General features: G+C 42.6%; 2 protein-coding genes across 5 annotated transcripts in view; one reads left to right on the top strand and one right to left on the bottom strand.

Annotated features, from left to right (window-relative positions):
- CERK (ceramide kinase) overlaps positions 1-2,386 on the bottom strand; it is a 131,985-nt gene extending 129,599 nt beyond the window's left edge. For both annotated transcript variants that reach the window (XM_075015922.1, XM_075015932.1), the window contains exon 1: positions 2,074-2,386. The gene's annotated coding sequence lies outside the window, so the exon portion shown is untranslated. The remainder of the gene's footprint in view (positions 1-2,073) is intronic.
- Positions 2,387-2,526: 140 nt separating this feature from the next.
- TBC1D22A (TBC1 domain family member 22A) overlaps positions 2,527-25,076 on the top strand; it is a 441,404-nt gene continuing 418,854 nt past the window's right edge. For 2 of the 3 annotated variants that reach the window (XM_074984136.1, XM_074984135.1), the window contains exons 1-2: positions 2,527-2,718; positions 14,578-14,634. In XM_074984136.1, coding sequence (XP_074840237.1) covers positions 2,657-2,718; positions 14,578-14,634 — 119 coding nt within the window. In that variant the 5' untranslated portion in view covers positions 2,527-2,656. The remainder of the gene's footprint in view (positions 2,719-14,577; positions 14,635-25,076) is intronic. The other variant, XM_074984137.1, reaches the window with a different exon arrangement.

The following is a 25,076-nucleotide window of genomic DNA, read 5'->3' as shown; positions in this document are numbered from 1 at the left end:
CCTACAGTCTAAATACTATTCAAATACATTAGTATTTTTGATACATACATAATTTCATATTTAATATTTTAGAAGGAAAATATCTCTCACATCAACATTTTTTCATGGAACACCTATTCACATCACTTAGAACACCAGTATTCCACAGAACACAGTTTGAGAAATGCTGAACTAGTAAATAAAAACAAAAACGATATCCAAAATACCAGATAATGGTGAAGGGAAAAACACAAAATAAAAGCTATGGAATATCCTTATATTTTGGGAGTGGAATTTCTGGTTTTTTATTAAAAGAAAACTATGGAGCTTTTCCAAAACTAAATAAATAGCAAAGCCAATACAATCAAATTTGCAAAAATTCTAATATTTGCTAATTTCCTCTCTAACATAACACATTTCCTCCATGGAAAATGCTATTTTTATTTCCTCAGATAGTAATTACAGAGATTAATGTTAGATAAAATAAAGTTGCACTGAAATGTACTGGAAAATGTGCAGGAATTTCAAATGAAGACAGATCACCAGAGCTACCTCCCTAAAAAATAGGAAGGTTCTGTTGGCATTCTAGGACTTTTTATCCCAGTAAATGCATCTCAAAATTCTGCAAGATCACTCTTCCTTGCACTTTGAAGACTTACTTTCCCCATGCACCTCAAGTTTTTAAAGTCTAAGAAGAATGATGTGATGACATATGAAGTTTTCATCAATATATGAAGCAAATGACAGTCAGGATCTTGGCAGAACAACTCTTTTCCTTCTCTGTCAATTTTATAAACTTCAACTGATTACACCAATAACTGATTTATACTGGTTTCAGAAGCACAAAATAAAATAAAAATAAAATACAATCCAAGTATTGTGTATGACAGCGCAAAAAAGATGGTCTAGTATTATTATAAGATGAAAAGTATGTTTCATTTAGAAAACTTGTGTACTTTCATTTTAATTAAAATTTGTCTTCAGGGTCAAGATAAGCAGAGCTTAGCAGTATTACTACTTTAAGAAAACAGTTTATGTTTTCATTTATCAAGAATTTTCTTTATGGTCATTTACATTTTTAAAGTATTGTTATATGCCAAACTTACATCAACAATTTTAGGTACTAATCCCGAAACTAGTTATCCATGTGAGTTGTTCTATTTAAGACAAAGGGCCTACTTCTATTCTATAGTCTATATACAATTTAAAATATTCTACACTTAAGTGGGCACATAAGTAGCTAGAGGACTGTGTATTATATGTCTTTTGTCCTAGGCTAATGTTAAAGCTATAGATATCAGAGAGGTAGCCAAGTTAATTTGTATCTTCAAAAACAACAAGAAGTTGTGTGGCACCTTATAGACTAACAGATATTTTGGAGCATACGCTTTCATATATACCCACTTTGTCAGATGCATGAATGGGGAGATTTCAGAGGAGAATTTAAAGAGGGAGTCTCAGTAAAGGGGAGGGCCAGAGATGACAAGATCTATTCAGTCAGGGTGGATGTGGCCCATTATCGGCAGTTAATGTGGAGTTGTGAACGTTGAGAGGAGAAATCAAGTCAGTTCAGTCAGGGGGGAATGTGGCCCATTTTCAGTAGCTAATGCGGAGGTGTGAACATCCAGAGCCAAGAAACTGCTTTTGTAATGGGCCAACCATTCCCAGTCTCTGTTCAATCATTGGTTGATGGGGTCAAATTTGCAAATGAATTGAAGCTCTGACATTTCTCTTGGCATTTTATTTTTGAAATTTCTTGTCGTAGGACTGCTGCTTTTCAATGTGTTACTGAGCGTCCAGATTCAATCTCCCTATACGCTCAGTAACAGATTTAAAAATAGCCATCAGAGAGGTGATTCTGTCACCTGTGCACTCTTCAGTTGCATGCCAATTTTGTCTTAGGTGTGTCTCATACACACGCCTGAGCTCTGGCAAAAAGTAAACTGCAAGAGGCACATTAAAGACTCTCTACCCCCAAGTAAATCCTGATTGTTCACTGAGGTTATGTCTACACTAGGGAAAGTAAGTCGATTACATATATGCATTTCGAGCTACACTGCATAGCTAGAATGGATGTATCTGCAACCTACTCACCTGGCTGCCCTCCCTGAAGAAGGTGGACGGGAGAGTTTGTCCCATCAAGCTACCTTTCTCCTCATGCTACGTGAGAACAGGGTCCACAGCCGTCCCCAATAGGTCGATTTTGTGCATGCCTGCCAGATGTGCGAAATCACACCCCAGAAGACTGACCCTATGACCGCAGAGACAAGGTACAGCGTCCCCAGCACACACCAAAGGGGGCTGAGGTGAGGCACGCGGGTGAGATGGTGGGGGAGTGGGCGGCATTTGAGGGAGGGGGAGTGGCGACAGGAGGGGCATGGCTGCTCCGGCTCTCGTCCCCCGCCTCTCTTCGGAGCGGCTCCCAGTCGTCCGACCGCAGCTTGGTTGGTCCTGATTGGATGACTCTGACCCAACGGTGAGAAAACTTACTTCCGATTGGCGCGCGACTCCGCCAGCCAATGGGGGTAGACTTTTTTTCCTGGTGTCAACATGGCCGCGCTCTGCGTCTAGTAAGTGGGAAGCGGTTGGGATGGAGTAAACTCCCCGGAATTGGGCAGCGCCCCGGGGAGGCGAGCGGACGCCGCGCTCCGGCGAAGGGGATGAGGTGACGCGAGCTATGGCGAACGACGGCGGCAGGAAGCAATTCTGGAAGCGGAGCAGCTCGAAGGTGCCGGGGAGGTGAGCGAGTGGTGAGGAGGAGGCTGGCTCCGGGCCGGGTGGGGGTGTTGGAAGATGGAGGGTCACGTGTCAGCCTGGGGAGGGGAGGAGGGGGGAAGACTGGTCCCTTGACCTGGTGCTGGGAGCGGCTCTGCGCGCGTCCCCGGTGTCCGGCGCTGCACTGCAGAGGGTGGGAGAGCAGCGCAGCTCTTGTTTTACAGCAGTTGTAGGAATAGCCGCGAAACTGACAAGCGCTTGGAAATAGCTGTGTGCTCTGGTGAGCACAGCTGTAGGTACGCGCAATCATACCGGCTCAGACCAAAGGACCGTCTACCCCAGTATTCTGGCGTCTGACAGTGACTAGTGCCAGGTGCCTCAGAGGGAATTGCAGTCATAAAGAACAGACAATTATAAAGTGATTTATCCTTCACATCTGTGCTGATCGTCAGATAAAACAGAGGCTAGGGACACTATTCCTGCCTATCCTGGCTAACAGCCATTAATGGGCCTAGTCTTCATGAATTTATCTAGCTCTTTTTGAATGTTGTTTTACTCTTGGACTTCACAGCATCTTCTAGCAAGGACTTCCACAGGTTGTGCATTGTGTGAAGAAGCAGAACATGAGTCCTGTCCTTTGTTGCTTCAGTTGAGGGATGTACATTAGACCAAAAATAATTGATTCCCAGGCTCCCTGTGCCTTGAAATATGGGAGTGTGGTCTTATGTTGGACCAACTTATTGTGTTGAGAGAGGTCAGTTTTGTTGCTTACACAGAGCTTGTCCTCAGGTCTGGGAAACTTACACAGAATGCCACAGTTAAATGCCACATGGAAGAGATTGTTTTGAGTAAATGGTAAGGTGTAATTTAAGGTAGGTGGTATTGCAGCCATGTCCTTCCCCTTCTTTAACTCACTAAGTTTCCCAGACCTGACGAAAAGCTGTTTGTAAGCTAGAAAGCATGTCTCTCTCATCAACAGAAGTTAATCTAATGAAAAAATGTTATCTCACCCACCTTGTCTCTCTGAACAGATTCTTGTTAATATCACTTTGGTTGTGTGGTAGCCACAGCAGAGAGTTCTTTGCTCCATGCTTGAAAGAATGCCAGGATATCTTTCAGGTCTTGTCTGAAGCTTTTCCTGGAGTTGAACTAACAATTGGAATTTTTATGTGTCAAACCATTCAGTTACTTGACTAGCTCATCTCAGTAGGTTTCAGTTACAAATCTTTATGTGTATCAATCAGGTAGTGTGTAGAGAATAGAGGATTCATTACACTTTGCAGAAATTCATAGATTGTAGAGACAGCAAGGATGGCTGTGGTCATCTACTCTGATCTTCTATGGCTACGTCTACATGTGAAGCCAACATCGAAATAGGCTATTTCGATGAATAACGTCTACACGTCCTCCAGGGCTGGCAACGTCGACGTTCAACTTCGACGTTGCGTGGCACCACATCGAAATAGGCGCTGCGAGGGTACGTCTACACGCCAAAGTAGCACACATCGAAATAAGGGTGCCAGGCACAGCTGCAGACAGGGTCACAGGGCGGACTCAACAGCAAGCCGCTCCCTTAAAGGGCCCCTCCCAGACACAGTTGCACTATACAACACAAGATACACAGAGCCTACAACTGGTTGCAGACCCTGTGCCTGCAGCATGGATCCCCAGCTGCCGCAGCAGCAGCCAGAAGCCCTGGGCTAAGGGCTGCTGCCCATGGTGACCATAGAGCCCCGCAGGGGCTGGAGAGAAAGCATCTCTCAACCCCCCAGCTGATGGCCGCCATGGAGGACCCGGCAATTTCGACGTTGCGGGACGCGGATCGTCTACACGGTCCCTACTTCGACGTTGAACGTCGAAGTAGGGCGCTATTCCGATCCCCTCATGAGGTTAGCGACTTCGACGTCTCACTGCCTAACGTCGAAGTTAACTTCGAAATAGCGCCCGACGCGTGTAGCCGCGACGGGCGCTATTTCGAAGTTAGTGCCGCTACTTCGAAGTAGCGTGCACGTGTAGACACAGCTTATATGTAATAGCCCATAGGATGTCCTTGAATTAATCCCTGTTTGAACTAGAGCATAACTTTACAGCAGTGATGTCTGAAAGAAAGTCCACCAATTGCCACATGCCCGTGCTGCCCCAGCAGCCAGGCACCCTGTTCCCAACCCACCCCAGTGACTTGCTGCACTGCCGGAGCTACTCAGCCCAAAGCTGCACAGCCCTGAGAGCTGTGCTAAAGCCACAGGAGCTGTGCTGAGAAGGAGCCGCTGGGGTGGAGCTGCGCTGGGTCAGTGTCGTGGGGCATGGTGTGCGTCTCCTGGCCAAAGCCTCAGGAGCTGCTCCAGGGAAAGGGCTGCAGAGGCTGCCTCCTCCACTGCCTCCACACACTTGTGGTGGTGTGTGTGTATATATGTGAAGCAGGCAGAGGGGCACCCCATGTATGCGGCTCTACTGAGTCACTGAGTGGCATTTTGCCACATTGATCTCTCCTGTTCACCACATGTAGCAAATGGGAAGCTTATTGGATGACATGGTTTTAGAGAGACATCAAATAAAATGTCTTACAGAAGTCTAAGGCAGGAATACATCGGAAAGTGGGATCACGCAGCTGCATTACTCAGGAGGTGTGGAAAAATGTGTGTCTTTGAGAGGTGCATTTAAGATGACCTATGCCCAAGTGTAAAGCATTAGGTTGGGGAAGAAATCTGTTAAGCAAGTTGCTTCTTCTCTGCAAGGGAGATTTATTGCAGCAATGAAAGCTTTAGTGCAGCCGTATCCAGCTAGCAGTCGGGCCAAGAGGCTGCATATGGCTTGACCTTTTTTTTTTTTTTTTTGTGGTCTGTGACTATATGTTAATAAAACATATACGTGCAGCCCACCTGGCCACACATCCTTCTCCGGCGTGCATGAGTGACCGGTGGCAGGACAAACACGAATCCTGGCTCCTCAGGTTGTCTGCGTCTGGCATGTGTGTATTAAAATCTCAGGGAGCCAATCCCCAAAGAATCTGAAAGGAGGAGAACACAGTGATCAGAGATTGCAGTGTAAACCCCAGAATGTCTGAGAAGGAAGTGCAGAGAAATTAGTTGGGAAATGCAGTGTAAACTGGAGGGGAGGGGGTCTGAGAGGGAGATGGGAGTGCAGTGTTTCTCCTTGGGTAGGACTGAAAGGAAATATCCTTTCTGGACTTTGGACAATAGCCACAGAAGCTGTGAGACCCTGACCTGGTCTCTCTCCCCATCACCTCTTCCCCTACTGAGGGCCACCCATTGCCCCTTTTCCTCATTCCCTGCTTCCTTTCTGCAGGGAAAAAATGCCTTGTGTGTCCCACTGAAAGGGAGTGGAAGGAAAGGGGAGTCTCTAATCTCCATGTGGAGAGAGAAGCTGCTCTTGGGGAAGGGGAGGGGTTTCACTGTATTGTACACACCCTGTATGAAGGTCAGATGGAAATAAGTAAAATCAGCCTAAGTATCATTCAAACCTGGTCACAATGATTGACAATGCAAACCCTGTACAATGGAAATATTCCAACTTAAGTACGCCCTTAGCAACACGACATCAGGGTGTTCGACTAGCGAGCTGGTGGTGATCAGTTTTTCTCAGCCTTCATCTTCATTCTTTGAGTCTGTACAGCTCCATTCCCGTCAGATACCGCTGCTTTAAATTAACTCTTGCTATTGTTCCTTCCAGTCACAAATCTCAAAGCCCATTCGTTTGTTCATGTTGGTAACTCATGACTGTCGCCAGATTTGCCTGCTACTCTGGGGTATGCTCATTTATTTGGGGTTATAGTGGGGAAGAGAACAACAAGAAGTCCTGTGGCACCTTACAGACTAACATATTTTGGAGCATAAGCTTTCATGGACAAAGACCCGCTTCATCAGATGCAGGTCTTTGCCCACGAAAACTTGTGCTCCAAAATATCTGTTAGTTTATAAGGGGCCGCAGGCCTTGTTGTTCTCGAAGATACAGACTAACATGGCTACCTCTCTGACACTTGTCACCAAGCGGGGAAGAGGTGAGAATTCTATCAGTGTGCTGCTTGTGACACTAGTGTTCCTAAGAAGCTTTACTTCTCCCTTCTGCTCATTCCCTCCCCATGGAGCTGTTCTGCCTGACACAGGGTCCACAGGATTAAATTCTTCCCACCCTGGGCTCACACGCATGCATGCATGCACATACACACACATGTGCGTGCGCGCGCTTGCACACACACACAGTCACTCTCTCTCTCTCTCAGTACTCGTCTGAGAGGACTGGTTAATCAGCACTTACCAGCTGACAGTGTCATATGTCCCTGTACTCAGTGGGCTAGGTTGCACAGCAGTGCCAAGCTGTGGCCCTTATGTGCCGTTGGACTCAGTGTCTGGGTTAAACAGTGCTCTCAGCTGCTGCCCCCATATGCCACCCTGGTTCAGTACCCCCTCCCCAATCCCACTTTCACAGTGCAATCATTCTGCTAGTAACCCTCTCGATGGGCAAACCCAACAGGAGTTGTGGGCACTAAAGGGATCTTTTAGCTTAGGTGCAAGAAACGCTGTTGCAGAGTGAATGGAGAGGCCAAAACAACACCTCTGAGGAAGAGTGAGCCAGAGGAAATGAAAAAGAGAGAGAAGCAGCCAGTTTAACAGTGACAGTTATTTATTTCTGGGTACTGAATATATATTTAACAGTTACAATAGCAAATAAACTGATTACAAACGTTAGGGCTAGCAAACTATAGAACTGATTACATAAGGCAAGGTTAGGAGGCTATGCTGAGAGACAGAGACTTCGCTATTCCGTGGAGCTTGCACTGAACGGGCATCCCAGCTGGTGATGGTAGCTGGGGATCCAGAGGGTAGGAGACAAGCAGAGCCTCCAGCATGATCAGGCAAGAGATGGGGAGGTCTCAATGGAACTGATGCAGAGTTTACACCCAGGCATCAGAACAGTTTCTTGAGCAAGGACAGATGTTTTTATAGAGACAGGACAATAGTTCAAGAAGAACACTGGGTTTGATTATGAGTAAACAGAGGTGAGATAATGGCTACAGATCATGCCTGGCTATGGGTGATGTCCCTTGGGCTGAGCTCACAATGCAACTAGGCAGTTTCAGTATTTTGGATCCATTACTAAAACTGGTCTAATTTGGATGTGAGCAGGCCTGGGTTCATTAACTCTAGAGCAGAGATTTCCCATCAGACAATGGTTCCCTGCTTTCGGTATCCCAGAGTTCAGTGAGTTTCCTGCTTTGGAAGAGCTGTTCTCCATTCATTATGCTAATGGAGATGTCTTTCTGTTCCATCTTCAATGCAGATGAGGCTAGGGGTTTTTCCTTAATCCAGTCACCCTTGTTGGTAGCATTTTGGTGTGTCCACCCCTGTCAGTTTCAGTGTTTTGTCTTTGATTCAAGCAGAGGCCTGGGGGAAGGGAATTTGTTTTCCATGAGTGTCACTCCCTGACTCCCCAAGAGCACAGGGCTGATAGGCAGTCATGTTTTGTTTCCCCAAAAACAGAGCTGGTAGGTTACATGAATTTCTTGTGTTGTAGGTTATCCTTATTTTTAGAGATGATGAAACTGACAGCACAGAGAGTGCAGCGCTAGCTATAGAACGCAGGCGTCCTGACACCTGGCTTTGCATGTTGACTACAAAGCCATCTGTCCCTTCTTTCTGTGAGATGTTGTAGCTTTTCTCCCTTGTGTGCTTTTATCATCAGTGTTTTCTATCTCTTTCTTCCCCTAACTGTGTGTCTTTTCTCAAAGTTTCTGAACTTCTAATACAATTATAAAGTAATAACATGGATATTAAATATTAAATTCTCAATTAAAATATTGTATTACATTCAAACAAGACCTGAAAAATATTATAAAATATACCTAAAACATAACCCATAATAATAAATAATTGCTACTTTCCATTAGACGTACATTTTCTTTGGCCCTGAAATTTATCAGTTTTTGTTTGTATGACCCTCAGTAGGCCTTGAGTTTGATACGTCTGCTTTAGTGTCTATGCAGCTGCACCACTGTAGTATGGTAGTGTAGACATAGCTTCCATATCTTATGCCACCAGTACTATTACCTTTATCCACCAAACTTGTAATCACTTCAAAAACATATGAGGTTAGTTTCATACAATCTATTTTCCCATAAAACTCTTGATTGTCATTAATTATATTTCCTCTTCTTTTAGTTCACGATGGCTTGATTCTAAGTCAATGCAATTTAAAATTTATTTTTTAAAAAAAGGTATATTACATATAAATTAAAGCATTAACTTTTTAACAAGTGATTTTTTTACATCCTCTTTTTGACTGGGGTTGATATCGGGTCAACAGTCCAATAATTACTAGGTCATTCTTACCTTTTTGAAAGATTGACACAATATTAGCCTTCTTCCAGTACTTTGGAACTTCTCTAGTGTTCTAGGATTTATTAAAATAAACATCAGTGGTCCAGGGAGATCTTCAACCAGTTTTAAAATAACTTTGGATTCAGTTGTACACCTTTCTGTTTCAGAGTGGTGCAGGAGCTACTTGACTACTGCATGCAGTTCTAGCATCAATAATTTAAGAAGTCTGTTAACATATTGTAGGAAGGTCATCCAAAACAAAAAAAATCCCCCCCAAAACACCCAACCCAAACAACCCCTGCCGAAAAGAAAATAACCAAACAAAAGAAACCCGAGCAAACCATAAACCTACTTCACTGACTTGGTTCCTGAGTGAGAAGCAGAAAAAAGACACTCCCTGTATTCCCCTTGCATACCAGTCTCAGAGCCCATGGGGCCTGGGCTAAAGGATTTTTGTAGACTCTGGTTTAGAGCCAGGAATGAGGGGCTCAATGTGTGGGAGGGAGCTGCCAGAAAGTGGGGTTGGAGCATGGGGTCTGGGCAGGAGGGAAGTGTTCAAGAGCAGGGTGGGGGTTTTGGAGGATGTAGGATGCAAGAGCTGGCTGAGATGTAGGCTCTGGGTGGGAGGGAGGTACAGGAGTGGGCTTGGGGTGTGGGGCCTGAGACCCCCATTGCTATGGCAGGACCAAGTGGCGGGACTTAAGTTAAAATAGTTAACCAGTTAACTGTTTTAAGATCTCTGATTTCTTGTGCATGCAAGCAGTTACCATAAGTGTCACAGAGATATTACATAGTTAAATAGAGAGGTGATCTTTCTGCTTGGGGATGAGAAGAAAAGTGATTGACAGTGTTAAAGAACTTCAGAACTCTTGTATCACCTGAGCAGGTAAATAAGGGAATCCTGAAAAATTCTTTCTTCACCATCTGTTTTCACAAACATCGTCTTTTCTGATGGTCCAAAAGGCACTATGATCATTCAGATGGCAGAGTGCCTTTAGTAATTGCCACATGCAATACTCTTACTCATTCTAGGTAGTGCATACTGCCATCACACTGTGTTTGTACTTGGAAATATGAAGACTCAAAATAATGTCATGCTAACCTAGATTGTACAGCCAGTCAGTATTAGAGTACACATTACACATCACAAGATGTACAGAACTTACTGATTTTATCATTGTTGCACTTTTTGTTTTCTTCTTGAACAGCAACCCCCGGGTCCTTCTCTTCTTCATCTTTTATTTTACACTGTTTGCAGTACCGAGGTGCTTGGAATCTATCAGTACAGTTTCTTGATCATTCACAGTACTTTGCTGAATGATGTTAAGCCCCCTTTTTCAGGAACTAAAGGGAAGGTCAGTCCACAGTTTTTGTGAAATTTTCACTGCTCCTTTGACTTCAATATGTCTACGACAGCTTGCCCCAAGAGAGGATCTGCACCCTAAATATGCTGCATTCCTGGCTTTAATCAGCCTTTGAATTGATTCTGTTGGAAAGCCATGACACACAGGCTGCTTCTACACTCGCCCCCTCCCATCAGAGGTGGCATGGTAACGAGGCAATTCAAAGCAGGCATGCATATTCAGTGCCTCAGTAGCATAATGGCGGCCATGAGAATTTTGAAGTGCAGATTTCAATTTGCAGATTGACAGTGTAGATGGGGGAGTAAGGGAGTGTTGAAGTGGAGCACTTATTTCAAAGCTGCCCCTATCTACACTGTCAATTTGCACGACTTCCATTATGCTAATGAGGTGCTGAATATGCACGTTAGACCCTCATTAGCCTGCATCAAATTGTCTCATTGCTGTGCAACCTCCGACAGCAGTGGGTGAGTGTAGAAGAAGCCATAGATAACAGGATATGATGTAATTGGAGATACACATCTCCTAGAGCTGGAAGGGACCTTGGGAGGTCATCTAGTCCAGTCCCCTGCCTTCTTGGTAGGGCCAAGCATCATCCCTGACATCTATTTGCCCCAATCCCTAAATGGTCTCATCAAGGATTGAACTCGCAAGCCCTGGGTTTAGTAGGCCAATGCTCAAACCTCAGAGCTATCCATTAATTTCACAGAGCTGGCTTGCGTGTGTCTGTTTTTAATTTTTATATCTGGCTATTCAGTCTAATAATTGAGTACAGACCTTGACATTGTATTGGGCTGGTGACCTCAATACCAGTGGGCAGTGAACAAAACCATTAGCTTTGAAGTTATGTATGGAGATTGGTGAGAAGAAAAAAGAAAAGTGGCGATCATACTGATTTTCTTTTAAAAGCAAGAAAGGAAATAATAGTCAAGTGTATTGCAAATTTTTCATTGCACACATGTTATAAACATGCATTTCTATACAACCCTTAATACTGAATCAAAGTAAGTATTATTCTCCATGCAGTTTTGGAATATTAGTAACAACAGAGCCATGGTGAAAGTATTATTCTTTCCCTTCCCTTCTCATTTGGAGGAGTAACTGTATAACTTATTCAACAGCCAAGCTTCCATGACTAATAATGAATTATCTTTGTCTGTCATGGGACAAACCTTGTTGTTTTAGTGGTGCATAATAGTTTTAGGAAGGGCTTGTGGATGGAGAACTGAATGCTGTCAGTGGGTTCTGAATGTTGGTGGTTTCAAAGATGAGGCTGGGAGTGAAGAAAAAGTATAAAATATGGGAGTGATGTAGTTATTAACATAATATCATAGCACCTAGGAGTTGTAGTAATGGACTGGAAACCCGCTGTGTTAGGTGTTGTCAGAAATACAGTCTGTGCTCCAAAGAATTAGCTTTCTCTTTCTTCATTCCCCAATAGAAGACCAGATATCACAGGTACTTGTCAGGAATTCCAAAGAGAGAATGCATAAGCATTGGTTAGCATGAGAGGCAGTGGTCTGCATATGCCAGCAGCCTCACCATGTTCTTGTTCTTGTAGGCCTCAGAGCAAATTACAGGTTTGAGGGGAGATGAGTTGGTTTGGCAGATGTTTATGTAGATCTTCTCCAAAGCATGAGACAAAACATGGGAGAAAGCATGACGGTGCTTGTTTGTAAATTTAACAAGTGGGTGATGGAACCTGATGTTAGGACCATTCAAAGGAGGACAGATGATATGCAGGGTGGGAGCAGGTTATGATGGCCTTGAAAGTCAAAACAAGTAGTTTGTGTTTATTATAATAGGGAAGAGGAGGCAACCAGTGAAGGGCTGCAAAGAGCAGAGTCATACGGTCAATGTGAAAGGCTAACAGAAAGGTCTTTGCAGTAGTATTCTGAATGCATACCGGTGGGGAAGATTCAATTTGTCAAGACCAAAGAAAAAGGCTGCTGCTGTATTTGAGTTGCTGCATTAAATAGTTGTGTGGCTGGATAGGAAAAAGCTACATTGTGGAAATTGTCTGTCTGTCCTGCTGAGAATGCAGACTGCTACACATTGCAAAATCTGTAGTATCTGTTACTTTGACCTTCAGCCTCAGAACCACTGGATGATGATAATCTACTCTAATGGGAAGAGGCAATGTGAAGGGGGAAACAGTATGTGGGGTCATGTGCTGCCTTCTCCCTGATTCTGCCATAGTTTACCAGCCCTGCTGAGTCACATGGTACAGTATAGCCTGACTCCCCTCCCTTTGTGGCAACTGCCACACCCTGTGAGCTGCGTCCCACAGGAAGAGAAAGGAGCAACAGCTGGGTGCTGCAGGGAGGGGGTGCTGCTTTCTTGGAAGGAAGTGTGAGACTAAGGGTGGGAGGCCTTGCTGGGGCGTGGGGGTGTTTGACTGAAGCTGCTTTGTGTATGGCTGAAGTTTTAGATTTTCCCCAGCCCATCAGCAGGTTTCGGTCATCTCTGTCTGAAGGGGATAATGGCATAGAAGTGGGAATAGTTGACTATTCCTAGCAAGCAGGAGGTAGAAGAGGGCATATCTCTCTAGTGATGCTACCCAGGTGTCCAAGAACAGTGACAGGTTGAGCAAGACTTTGAGGCCAAACAATTCTTGATGAATGAAGGGAACATTCCTTTGATGGGAAGGGATCTGTGTCTTGATTAGTTGTAGGAGGGTTTTTCTCCTTCCATCTTACTTGGGTTTAGCTGTTTTTGATGCAGGCATTGCTATCTTGTAGCTTTCATAGAGCTTTCTGTGTATCCAATAGGTAGGAAACTGACATGTTGTTGAAAGCAGAGCGTGTAGCATCTCCAGATGAGCTCATGTAGCTGTGCAAAAGGAGGAGGAATCGGGTAAATGTACATGAGTTTCAGCAGTTTTGAGAAGAACAGCAGTTGTCCATTGCCACTTACTTGGTCCTGCTTTCGGAGAATGATCCTAACTACATTAGTACTTCACAATCTACTCTGGATGTGTTTATATAAGAGGGTGATTAACAATACTTTTTTATTTACTGGGTCAAATATCACTAAACTCACTTTTATTCTGTTGTTGGTTAAGAACTGTGCCATGAAGTAGTAGTTTAAGTGCAGGTATGACACTCTCCATGACCAGTATGGAACATACAGCATTGAGTATATTCATGCTACAGGATAGCCTGTGTCTCTTTAATCTCCCCAATTCTCTCTGAAGTTTTTATTTCAGCAGATGTTCGCCAGGCTGAAATTTGCAGTAAATTTACTTTTGTTTTGAGATGGAGATATCTCATATTGCTTTCAGAGTAACCTTTTTAGATGCTCTGTAAGAGTGTTATACAAGAAATTGTATTTACAGGACTGTTTATTTCATGGTATTGTTATTGTTTTTGTTCTCTTATGCATGCTGGCTGACTTGAACTGACTGACCTTATGTACTTTAGTGACTATGAAGGAGCTGTTGGGATGGTTCATGATGTAATTGTCTAATAAAACCATGCAAGCTGTAAAGCATATAATACATCCTAACTATAGTTGTGCTTCCACTGCAGTTAGATAACCTTGGCTGGCCCATTCCAGCTGACTCAGGCTTGTGGGCTTTGGGCTAAGGGACTGTTCAATTGCAGTCTTGAAGTTAAGGCACCTCATGAAGTCCTAGACTACTTCAGTCTGAGCCTAAACATCTAGACTGCAATTACTCAGTCCTTCACACTGACTCTCAGTCAGCTCTCACCAGACATCCTTGGGTTTTTATAATGTGACACTTTTATCCTGTTTTGGGGCAATTGCAGGTACACTGTGAAATAACACTAGACGTGATGTCATGATTGGTTGATAACGTGGCACCCAATATTGCCCTCTGTATCTCTTCTTGAAAAAGTGAACTCTTGAAAATGTTAGGACAAAATGAAAAAACAAGAGAATTTTATGTTAAAACTTTCAACTCATTTAGTTACTGCAATACATGTGTTATGTTGCATCAGCTACCATTTGAGTGCTGCATCGTTAAGGCACCTGGGGAGACTTCTGGAGTTGATGCCAATTAAGTCTAAATCAGATCCTTAAACCACCTGTTCAACATTACACATTATGGGGGCCTCTGTGGCGTTTATAGGAAAGTTGTCTTTTGTAAGACTGAAAGTTGCTGACATATATCTTTTTTAAAAATCCCTTATCAAATTTGTGATTGCTTCTTTTTCTGTCTTCAGTATCCAACATGTGTATGGAGCACAGCATCCTCCTTTTGATCCATTGTTGCATGGAACGTAAGTTAACATGAAATTGAAAAGTATTACATAATTTTGACCAGCTATGGCATCTCACTACTTCCTCTTCTTTCTTAGTTTGTCCAAAATGCTGCTGTTAGTCATCTTCCTTTCATTTCTAACTATGTCATGTTTCTCTCACCCTCATTCTATCTTCTGCTGTTACGTTGGGTCTCTAATTACTACTGCATCAAATACGCTGAATTCCTGTTAGGTGTCTTGCATAACTTAAATTACAAACTCATTGGAATATTGTGTTTAAATGTGTTAATCAGTTTGCAAAACACCCTATGCATTTACCATGTTATATAAATGGTTTGTACTAATCACAATTTAAAAATGGCTGTCAGTAAATTTGGTAAAATAAGGTTAATTTAATCTTCTGTTTTAGGCTATGTTAGGTCCATTCTTTGTCATAGTTTGTGTGTCTCAAGGACCCAGAGAGGTATGATAATGGGAGCTACAGCTCCTGAAAGGGTCACCCAAACTGGACAGGCCAAAGGGTGGAGACCACACAAATTTGGATCACATCTCCTGGAGGTAAAAGAGGTTGACTTTTAGGGTTAACAACAGTATCTGTTTAAAAAAAAAAAAAAAAAGTTACAGAAACATCTACAAAGAAACCTGCAGCTACACAAGTCTTGTGGAGAGTTGCCAATCCGCTCAGATTGAATATGAAGCATGGAGGGAAAGAGATGAAATGTTACAAGCTTGCAGTTATGAGCTTGTGTGTGACAAGATGGACACAATCTGAGCATCTACACCTGTCGACAGGTGTAACCTCATCTATTCAGGACATGAAGAAGGGGGTGTACCAAACACAGAAGGTGTGGGATTTATGTTATCAAGAGAGGCATCTCATGCTTTAATGGAGTGGACAGCAGTATCATTGTGCATCATCCCAACCAGATTCTACACTGAAGTGCGAAAGGTACTAATTGTGCCATGTTATGAACCAACCAATGAAGCAGCTGAAGAATGTAAAACAGTCTTCTATGAAAAACTACGAAGTGTGGTGAACCTGAAAGCAAAGAAGGATATGTTGTTTTTGATGGGTGACTTCAGTACAAAAATTGGAAGCATAAATACAGGCAGAGAACAGACCATGGGAAAAGAAGGCCCAGGCATTGTGAGTGAAAATGGAAAATGCTTCAGTGACTTTTGTTCTTTCAGTGGATTGGTGATAGGTGCTAGTGTTTTTTCCACACAAAAGGATCCATAAGGTCGCTTGGGTTTCACCAGACTACCAGTCAGAAAATCAGACTGATCATGGTAAGCAGTTTTTTTCAGAAGATCAATGCAGGATGTCTGTGCTAGAAGAAGAGCAGGTGTAGGTTCAGACCACCATTTGGTCATGGTACCACTCAAGTTCAAGCAGTACACCACAACAGTGCCTAAGTCAGGATTGAGATTCAACACAGAGCAGTTGAAGGATTTAGAGACCACAGGTGGTTGCCAAGTGGAGTTGTCCAACAGATAGACACTGCTGGTAAACCTCATTCCAGAAGATGCTACCGTGGAACAAATGTGGGAACACACTAAAACAGCCTTGAAAGAAACCTGCAATAAAACATTGGGAAAGAGGATAAGGTATCACAAAAATGGATCACAGCAGAAGCTCTGAGAAAAGTGAGGGAATGAAAGGATAGAAAAGCAGCAGTTAACAATGGCAAACAAGAGCAGCCAAGGTGAAAGCTCAGAGACTGTATTCTAAAGACGACAAAGAACATGATAAGGCTGTAAAACAGGACAAGAAGAACTTTGTGGAAAACCTTGCGCAACAAGTGGACTAAGCTGCAGGACAGAGAAACTTGAAAGAGCTCTATAACATCACATGAAAGCTAACTGGGTCACAGCTTACAGTAGATCAGCTAGGACAGGTTAAGGAGCAGCACGTGCTAACAAACCCAAGTGAGCACCTCAGTAAATGGAAGGAACACTTTGAAGAGCTACTGAACTGCCTTGACCACATAGAACCTCCCAAGTTACCACCTGTAAATATACCACTGCAAATTAACAGCAACAGACCTCCAAAAGAAGCAATCAGAAAAGCCACTGCCCATCTGAAAAGCAGAAAAGCACCTGGTCCAAACAACATCCCTGTAGAAGCAATCAAGGCAAGTAGTGAGACATCAGTCAACATAATGTATAATCTGTTGGGAATATTTGGGACACTGAAGAGGTTCCACAAGACTGGAAACATAGCTACATTATCAAGCTTTCAAAGAAAGGCAACCTGAAGGAATGGAAGAACTGGAGGGGCATCACATTACTGTCTGTTCCAGGAAAAGTGTTCAGTAGGATTCTCTTGGAGAGAATGAAGATAGACATGGATAGACAGTTCAGGGAAGAACAGTCCAGTGTCTGAAGCAAGAGATCCTGTACTGACTAAATAGCAACTCTCAGAGTGATCATAGAACAGTTGCTTGAGTGGAACTTGCCCATGTACACAGCCTTTATAGACTTTGAAAAAGCCTTTGACAACGTTGATAGAGACAATTTGTGGAAACTGCTGCAACACCAAGGCATCCCATCCAAAATTATTAACTTAATTGGTTTAACGTATGAACCCTCAACAAGCCAAATCGTTCACAATAGTGTCTTGACAGAATCCTTCAGCATATTGTTGGGAGTGTAACAAGAATGCCTATTGACACCTTTCCTGTTCTTGGTCACAATGGACTGGATTATGAACAGGACACCAGATGGCCGTCAACAAGGTATTCAATGGACACTTCTCAAACCTCTAGCACACATTGATTTTGCTGATGATGTCACTGTCCTTTCACACTGACATGAAAGCATGAAAGAAAACTCCACAAATTTAGACAAAACAGGCTCAGTGATTGGACTGAGCATTAACAAGGTAAAGACCAAGACAATGAGGATCAACTAGTGCAACGGCACCAGCATCACACTGGGAGCAGATGGCCTGTAAGAAGTGGTGCATTTCACCTACTTGGGGAGTATTTTGGGCATAGATGCAGGAACAGATAAGGGTATCAATGTCAAAATATGGAAAGCAACAGCTGCATTCGAGGTTCTCCATCCCATATGGAGTTCACAAATAATATCTGCGAAGCCGAAACAGCAGATCTTCAACACAAATGTGAAGAGTGTGCTCTTATATGGATGCAGGACCTGGCATACTAAAAAGACTTGAAATCACAAGCTACATCTTCATAAACGGATGCTTGAGCTTCATCCTTTGTATCAGATGACAAGACTTTGTCACAAACAAGGAGCTTTGGAACAGAGCAGGACAAGAACCACTTGACATTGAAATCAAGAGAAGAAAGTGGGGATGGCTAGGCCGCACTCTCAGAAAACCATCATCCAGCATAGTCTGTTAAGCTCTCACGTGGAGCCCACAAGGAAAATGCAAAAGAGGAAAACCTGAGACAATGTGGAGAAGGTCTAGTGAGACTGAAGGACATCTGCGGTACTCCTGGAGCCAGCTAGAAGTTTTGTCCCAAGCCAGAGTGAAGTGGAGGAGACTTGTAGATGACCTATGCGTCATGTGGAGTACAAGTGTTTAGCAGTAGTTTAAGCTGTATTTCTCAATTTTGTACTGTATTGAATAGCTGTTTAAAAAATGAGTTTTTTGCCTTTGTTTTGACATATATTGTTTTGCCAAAGGCAAGATACCGACTATATTGTGGTCAGGTATGGCAATCCCCTTGCTCATAAATCAAAGTTACAACTTGAAAATCTGTGTCTAAATTTTTTTATCCAACATTTGTCACTGGCTGCAATATAGTGATGTATACTGTGCTTGCTTAGCTTGTGACAACTGTACACCTTTGCATATCTATGCCATCGTGAAGCTTTGCTTGCTTGGAACACAATAAGGGGTTATTATTGTTAGTTCTTTGTATTTGTGACAACTCTTGTATGCCCATTTTACTTAATGGGTTGTGCATGTGCCATATGAGACTTACAAGAATGTCTTTCCAAATAGAATATTTTATAGTCTTATTTAACGATAGAGCAGGGAACAATATACAGAGATAATGAGTTTGTCCAAGATTGGTGACTTCTTCTACATGAGAGAGAAACCACGTTATTTTATTTCATTTTCTCCAGTGCCCAGCCAAAGCTCAAGGCCTTGCTCATTGTTTAAAAGCACACATGGTTAACACAAATCCAAAAAATTATCTATTCTAATATCATTGTATCATTGTGCAGTGATACAGCACAACTGATTGTATTAGTTAAATTACAATGGTTGTTTTCTTTTTGTTTTTAGTTTTTAAGGGGGTGAAGCATCTCCAATTGCCCAGTTGGGAAGGAGTTACAAAACCACTATATATACACATGGGATTTTGGGGTGGTGGCATAACAGAAGCAATGGAGGGCGAAGGTATATATGTATTGGCTGTTGAAGTTTTTAAGCACTAACTGGTGCTTAAAGGACAATAGAAATAATCAAACACAGGAAGGGGAATGAGAGATTTTCCTCTGTTAGGTATCTTTGTCCTGTTAAAGTGTCTAGACTTTATGGAAATAAGCACATTAGAAATAGCTAAATAGGACTTTCTGGGCTTGTCTACACTACCTCCCTACTTCCAAGGGAGGATGTAAGCAGGGTGTTGGGAGTTCACTAACGAAGTGCTGCGGTGCATATGCAGCACTTCATTAAGCAAATTCCACCCCTCGTGGCAACTTCGAAGTACCCCAGGCACTTCAAAGTACTGGCGGGTGAGCCACGGCTAGACACGAGCTGGCACTTCAAAGTTTAATACTTCGAAGTCCCTTTACTCCTCAAAATTTTGAGGAGTAAAGGGACTTTGAAGTGTCCCCAACACTTCGAAGTACCAGTGGGTGAGCCGCAGCTAGACGCAAGCCGGCACTTCAAATTTTAACACTTCGAAGTTGCTGCGGGGAGTGGGGGAGGAATTTGCTTATTAAAGTGCTGCATATGCAGCGCAGCACTTCATTAATAAACTCCCAATACCCTACTTACCATCCTCCCTTTGAAGTAGAGAGGTAGTGTAGACAAGCCCTATGGGTATAGAAGGAAGTATTATTTCCTGAGCTGGCTCTCTATGACCTGCCAGGAGTGGCTGGCAGTGGATTTTTTTCCTGCTGACTTCTTTGTTCACATCTCGAGTGATGTCATATGAACAGTCTCCCATCTCCATGTTGGAGAGGAGAGCCATGAGAGCAGACACCTCTGTGGAGTGAGTGAGGAGTCTTCTGAGAATCATTGGTGCTAGGTAGCTGGGAAAAAGAGCCAATTCTTCCCCTGCTTATAAAAAATAGCCATGTAAAAAAGTATGCAAAAAATAGCTATGCATATGTACACTAGCCCCAGAACGTCAAAAGGGGCATGGTAATGAACCTAATTGAAAGATGCTAATGAGGTGCTGTCATGAATATGCAGAATCTCATTAGCATAATGGCTGCCGTGGCACTTTGAAAGTGTCACTTTTGATCATACGCAGCTCGTCTACACACAGTCCTTTTTGAAAGGAAACTGCCATCTTTGAAATCCCCTTATTCCTATTTGGTTACCTTTGGCTGCCCCTGGAGAAAACCTAGGGACTGCTAGAGCCTAATTGCCCATGAAGTCCAGCTTGGGGTATGGTAAGCAGGATCTATTTAGAGAGGAAGCTGTCACACTAGGAGAGGAAACCTGCACTTCCTCATACCTAGTGGAAGGCTTAAAGGGAGAATAGGAAGTAGCACAGAGAAGGTGAAATGAGGCTATTTGGTTGTAGGAATAAGGGGATTTCGAAATGTGAGGGGTCCTTTCAGAAAGGACCCTGTGTAGACGAGCTGCGTGCAATGTGTATATTATCTTTAGACAGTGAGGATGTCTGAGGGTTGACTTTTTTTGTTTTATTTTTTGTTTAAAAAAAACTGGCAGTCCTGGTAGTGACTCAAAACAAATTAGGAAAGTTCTATTACTATGCAAGAGGAACTGATTTGATTAAGGATTTGATGTAGGAATGCACTGGATGATAAGGCTGAAGATAGTCTTCCATAATATCTAGGAATTGGTGATTTCCTTTTTTATTTACACTTTTTTTGTTGTATATTATCAGTGTCTCAGGTGATAGAGTATATGGGTAAAATAACATTCCTGAAATTAGTCTTTCAATTTAACTAGTCCATTGCCATGATAAAACAGATAAAACCAAACTTCCTTGCCAGGTCTCACGCACCAACATGCTTAGGCCATGTGTATATGTACAGAGCTGCCCTGGTACACCTGTTCTTATACAAGCATGCCTGGTTGAAGACACTCTATGCCAAAGAGAGAGAGCTCTGCTGTCAGCCTAAAAAAATCTCCACTTCTGTGAACAGCATAAGTTGTTTCAGTGGGGAAAAAGTTCTGACATGAATATAACCGCTCATGTGTACAGCATGACGTCAGCAGTATTTATGCTGGTTCCGAGGAGAGAAATTCAAAATGAGTGATGTATGTTTAGCTGGTGTAGTTTAGACGTAACTTCAGAGTCTTTCATATAATTTGAAAATGTTCTAGTTCTTACAAAGTAAAAGCATTATGAAAATTTTGCAAGTATCATCACAAGCTACAAGACTTATTAGACAAATGGATATTGGCTGGCATTTTGTTTAAAAATTAAATTGTCCCATCTTTAAAAGGGAAGAGGAAAGTTCCAATTGGTATTGGAACTTTATTAATTTTGGGCATGGTTTAGTAGGAATGTCAGATATTGTAAACTGCACATGGGCATCAGCAATGGCACACAAATGTTGATAGTCTTAATTACTTCTGTGGAAAGTGTCTTGTTTTAGGCTTCTCTAGTATATTTATGTTTTAATAAATGTTGGAGTATAACAGAAGATAGTACGACTGATGGATTACATTGTTAGCAAACGTGAGAGGGGAACATTTGTTTCTCTGCCTTCTTAAAAGCAGCACTTGCATGTTATTAATGAGCCAGTGAGTATATCAGTTGGTTGAGTTAAAATGTAGAATCTTTTGCGTTTAATTTTGATTCACCTAAGAACTCAAATTAAAACTTTCTGAGACTTCAGAATGAAGTCCGTAGTTGGATGAAATGTCCCAATACATGCAGCTAAATAATGAACTTGAAGGCCAATTTAGAGATTAAAATAAGATTAGGTTCTGCACAGTGACAATGGTCTTTTTAATTTGGCCCTGGTATTGCCATTTCTCCAGTTGTATTCATTATATTCAAGAATTAATTAGGAGAATCTATACAAGCTTAAGCATTCTGTGTTAAATTCCTTATCTCCAGACAGGCTTCCAACACCATTCTGCAACGCCCTTGTGGTGAGACCTGATGGCAAACAGACCTGTGCACTGTGTTGTGCTATGCAGAACAGCTCTTCTGAGAACTTTCCTACTGGTGGTTTCTCTCTTACATAAGGGAACTCCTGCTCAGTGTGTCTAATCATCAGAGCTGTGGCATTATAGCGCAAGAGTATGGTGGAGGAAGAGTAGGGTGACCATCCATCTCGTATTGGTCAGGATGCCAAAAAGGCATCATAACTTTTATTTTTTTTTTTTAAATGGACTCATTGTCCCATATTTGGGCCATCCCACCCCTCCCACTTCCCTGAGCCTCAGGGAAGCAGGGGCAGTGTGGGCAGCTGCAGCTTCCTTGGGGTTCCGGGGGAGTTCTGGCAGCTGCTGCCACCTTCCTGGCTCCCTGGGGCTTGGAGGAGCCACCCCATCTCCCTGTCCCATTTTTCAGACAGGGAGATATGCTCACCTTAGGGAAGAGATACTCTCTCTCAAGAAGTCAAGCTTTATATCACGCAAGGCTTAATAGGTCAAACCTGCTGCCTTTTTAATCTACACACACAATGCACTAATGAGAGATTTTGGGTTGATTTAAGATTTAGCCCACATAGTGTACAGTATGGTAATTCTATCTTGATGAAGGCATGGGTTTTGTTCGGCAAGTTCTGCATTTATCATGAATTTTTAATATCTTTAGTAGACAATAGTAGTGCATGAATTTATCTCTCTATGAGTAATGACACCTGGGGAGTCCAATAATCCAATATTGTAAACTCCTTTATAATTAAAACATATGGTAGATATATGCCCTTATTTGTGGGGAAAATAATAGTATGTCTTTGGATTACTTCTTTAAATTCATTTGCTTTCTTTCACATTTCCCTGATTTGAGTTTTTGTTAGATGGTACTCCTCCATGCCTTAGTCTCCCTTGGATGTTGGGGAAGGTGTTTAACAGTTCTGATTGTATCAGGTGAGAGATACAGAGAGCTGGGAATTATCAGTAAACTGAAAGCATTTCCAGCAGTGCTTTCTGGTTTAAATTTCTTTATAGCTCCAGGATAGAAGATGAGATGGTACACTTTGTAATGTCACATGATGCCTAGACCAACTGTGGAAGGTTGGGTACTGGATGATAGTTACCTACATTGTGAGTTTCCAGCACTGGTTTCTAGAGCAGAGGCTGGACAAAAGGTTAAGGGATGTTAGTAGACCAGCTTCCTTAATAGAGGTATTGATAATGTCCACCAGTATTGAATGCAATGCTTCTCTACCAGCCTTCACCAGCCAGGAATGAGACACTTTAAGCAACTATGGAATCAAATATAACAAGGGGATAGTGGAGTCCAGAATCATTCGTTGATTGGAGGAGGGAGTTAACATTTTGACTGTGAGTGAGCGTGACAGAATGGGGAAGAGCCCAAGAATGGCATGACTTCACTTAAAGTCTTGTACTCTAGGTGGGACATAGGTCATGTACAAGTCTCCTCTGCTTCGCTCTGGTTTGGGACAAAATTTCTAGCTGACTCCAGGAGTATCCCAGTTGTCCTTCAGTCTTTTCAACATTGTCTGAGGTCTTCGTCTTTGGTGATTTCTTTGCTGGTTCCATTTGAGAGCTTGACAAACTATGCTGGATTATGGTTTTCTGAGAGTGTGGCCTAGCCATCCCCACTTTCTTCTCGTGGTTTGAACATCAAGTGGTTGTTCTGCTCTGTTCCAAAGATCCTCATTTGTGACGAAGTCTTGCCATTTGATACAAAGGATGTACATAAGAACGGCCATACTGGGTCAGACCAAAGGTCCATCCAACCCAGTATCCTGTCTGCCAACAGTGGCCAGTGCCAGGTGCCCCAGAGGAGGTGAACCGAAGACAACGATCAAGCGATTTGTCTCCTGCCATCTTTCTCCTGCCCTTGACTAAAGGCTAGGGGCACCATACTTTACCCTTGGCTAATAGCCATTTATGGACCTAACCTCCAAAAATATATCAAGTTCTATTTTAAACTCTGTTAGAGTGCTGGCCTTCACAGCCTTCTCCGGCAAGGAGTTCCACAGGTTGACTGTGCACTGTGTGAAGAAAAATTTTCTTTTATTAGTTTTGAACCTGCTACCCATTAATTTCATTTAGTGTCCTCTAGTTCTTATATTATGGGAACAAGTAAATAACTTTTCAATATTCACTTTCTCCACACCATTCCTGATTTTATATACCTCTATCATATCGTCCCTCAATCTCCTCTTTTCTAGACTGAAAAGTCCCGGTCTCTCTAGCCTCTCCTCATATGGGACCCTTTCCAAACCCTTAATCATTTTCGTTGCCCTTTTCTGAACTTTTTCTAACGCCAGTATATCTTTTTTGAGGTGAGGAGACCACATCTGCACGCAGTACTCAAGATGTGGGCGTACCATGGTTTTATATTGGGGAAGTATGATATTCTCAGTCTTATTTTCTATCCCTTTTTTAATAATTCCTAACATCCTATTTGCTTTACTGACTGCTGCTGCACACTGCGTGGATGTTTTCAGAGAACTATCCACTATAATTTCAAGATCCCTTTCCTCATCTGTTGTATCTAAATTTGCCCCCATCACCTTGTATGTATAATTGGGGTTATTTTTTCCCAATGTGCATTACCTTACACTTACCCACATTAAATTTCATTTGCCATTTTGCTGCCCAATCACTCAGTTTGCTGAGATCTTTTTGAAGTTCTTCACAATCTACTTTGGTTTTGACTATCCTGAACAGCTTGGTATCATCTGCAAACTTTGCCACCTCAGTGCTTACCCCTTTCTCTAGATCATTGATGAACAGGTTGAACATGATTGGTCCCAGGAATGACCCTTGGGGAACACCACTAGTTACAACCGTCCATTGTGAAAATTTACCATGTATTCCAACCCTTTGTTTCCTGTCTTTTAACCAGTTTCCAGTCCATGAAAGGATCTTTCCTCCTATCCCATGACCACCTAATTTACATAAGAGCCTTTGGTGAGGGACCATGTCAAAGGCTTTCTGGAAATCTAAGTATATTATGTCCACTGGATCCCCCCTGTCTGCATGTACCTCCGGCATCTGTTTATGAAAGTATGTAGCTTGCGATTTGAAGACATTTTAGTATGCCAGGTCTTGCATCCATACAAGAGCACGCTCTTCACGTTTGTGTTGAAGATCCACAGTTTCGTCTTTGAAGATATTA

This window comes from Carettochelys insculpta, chromosome 1 (genome assembly GCF_033958435.1).
Source record: "Carettochelys insculpta isolate YL-2023 chromosome 1, ASM3395843v1, whole genome shotgun sequence".
Classification (NCBI taxonomy): Eukaryota; Metazoa; Chordata; order Testudines; family Carettochelyidae; genus Carettochelys; species Carettochelys insculpta.
This window is presented reverse-complemented; position numbering and strand designations above follow the sequence as displayed.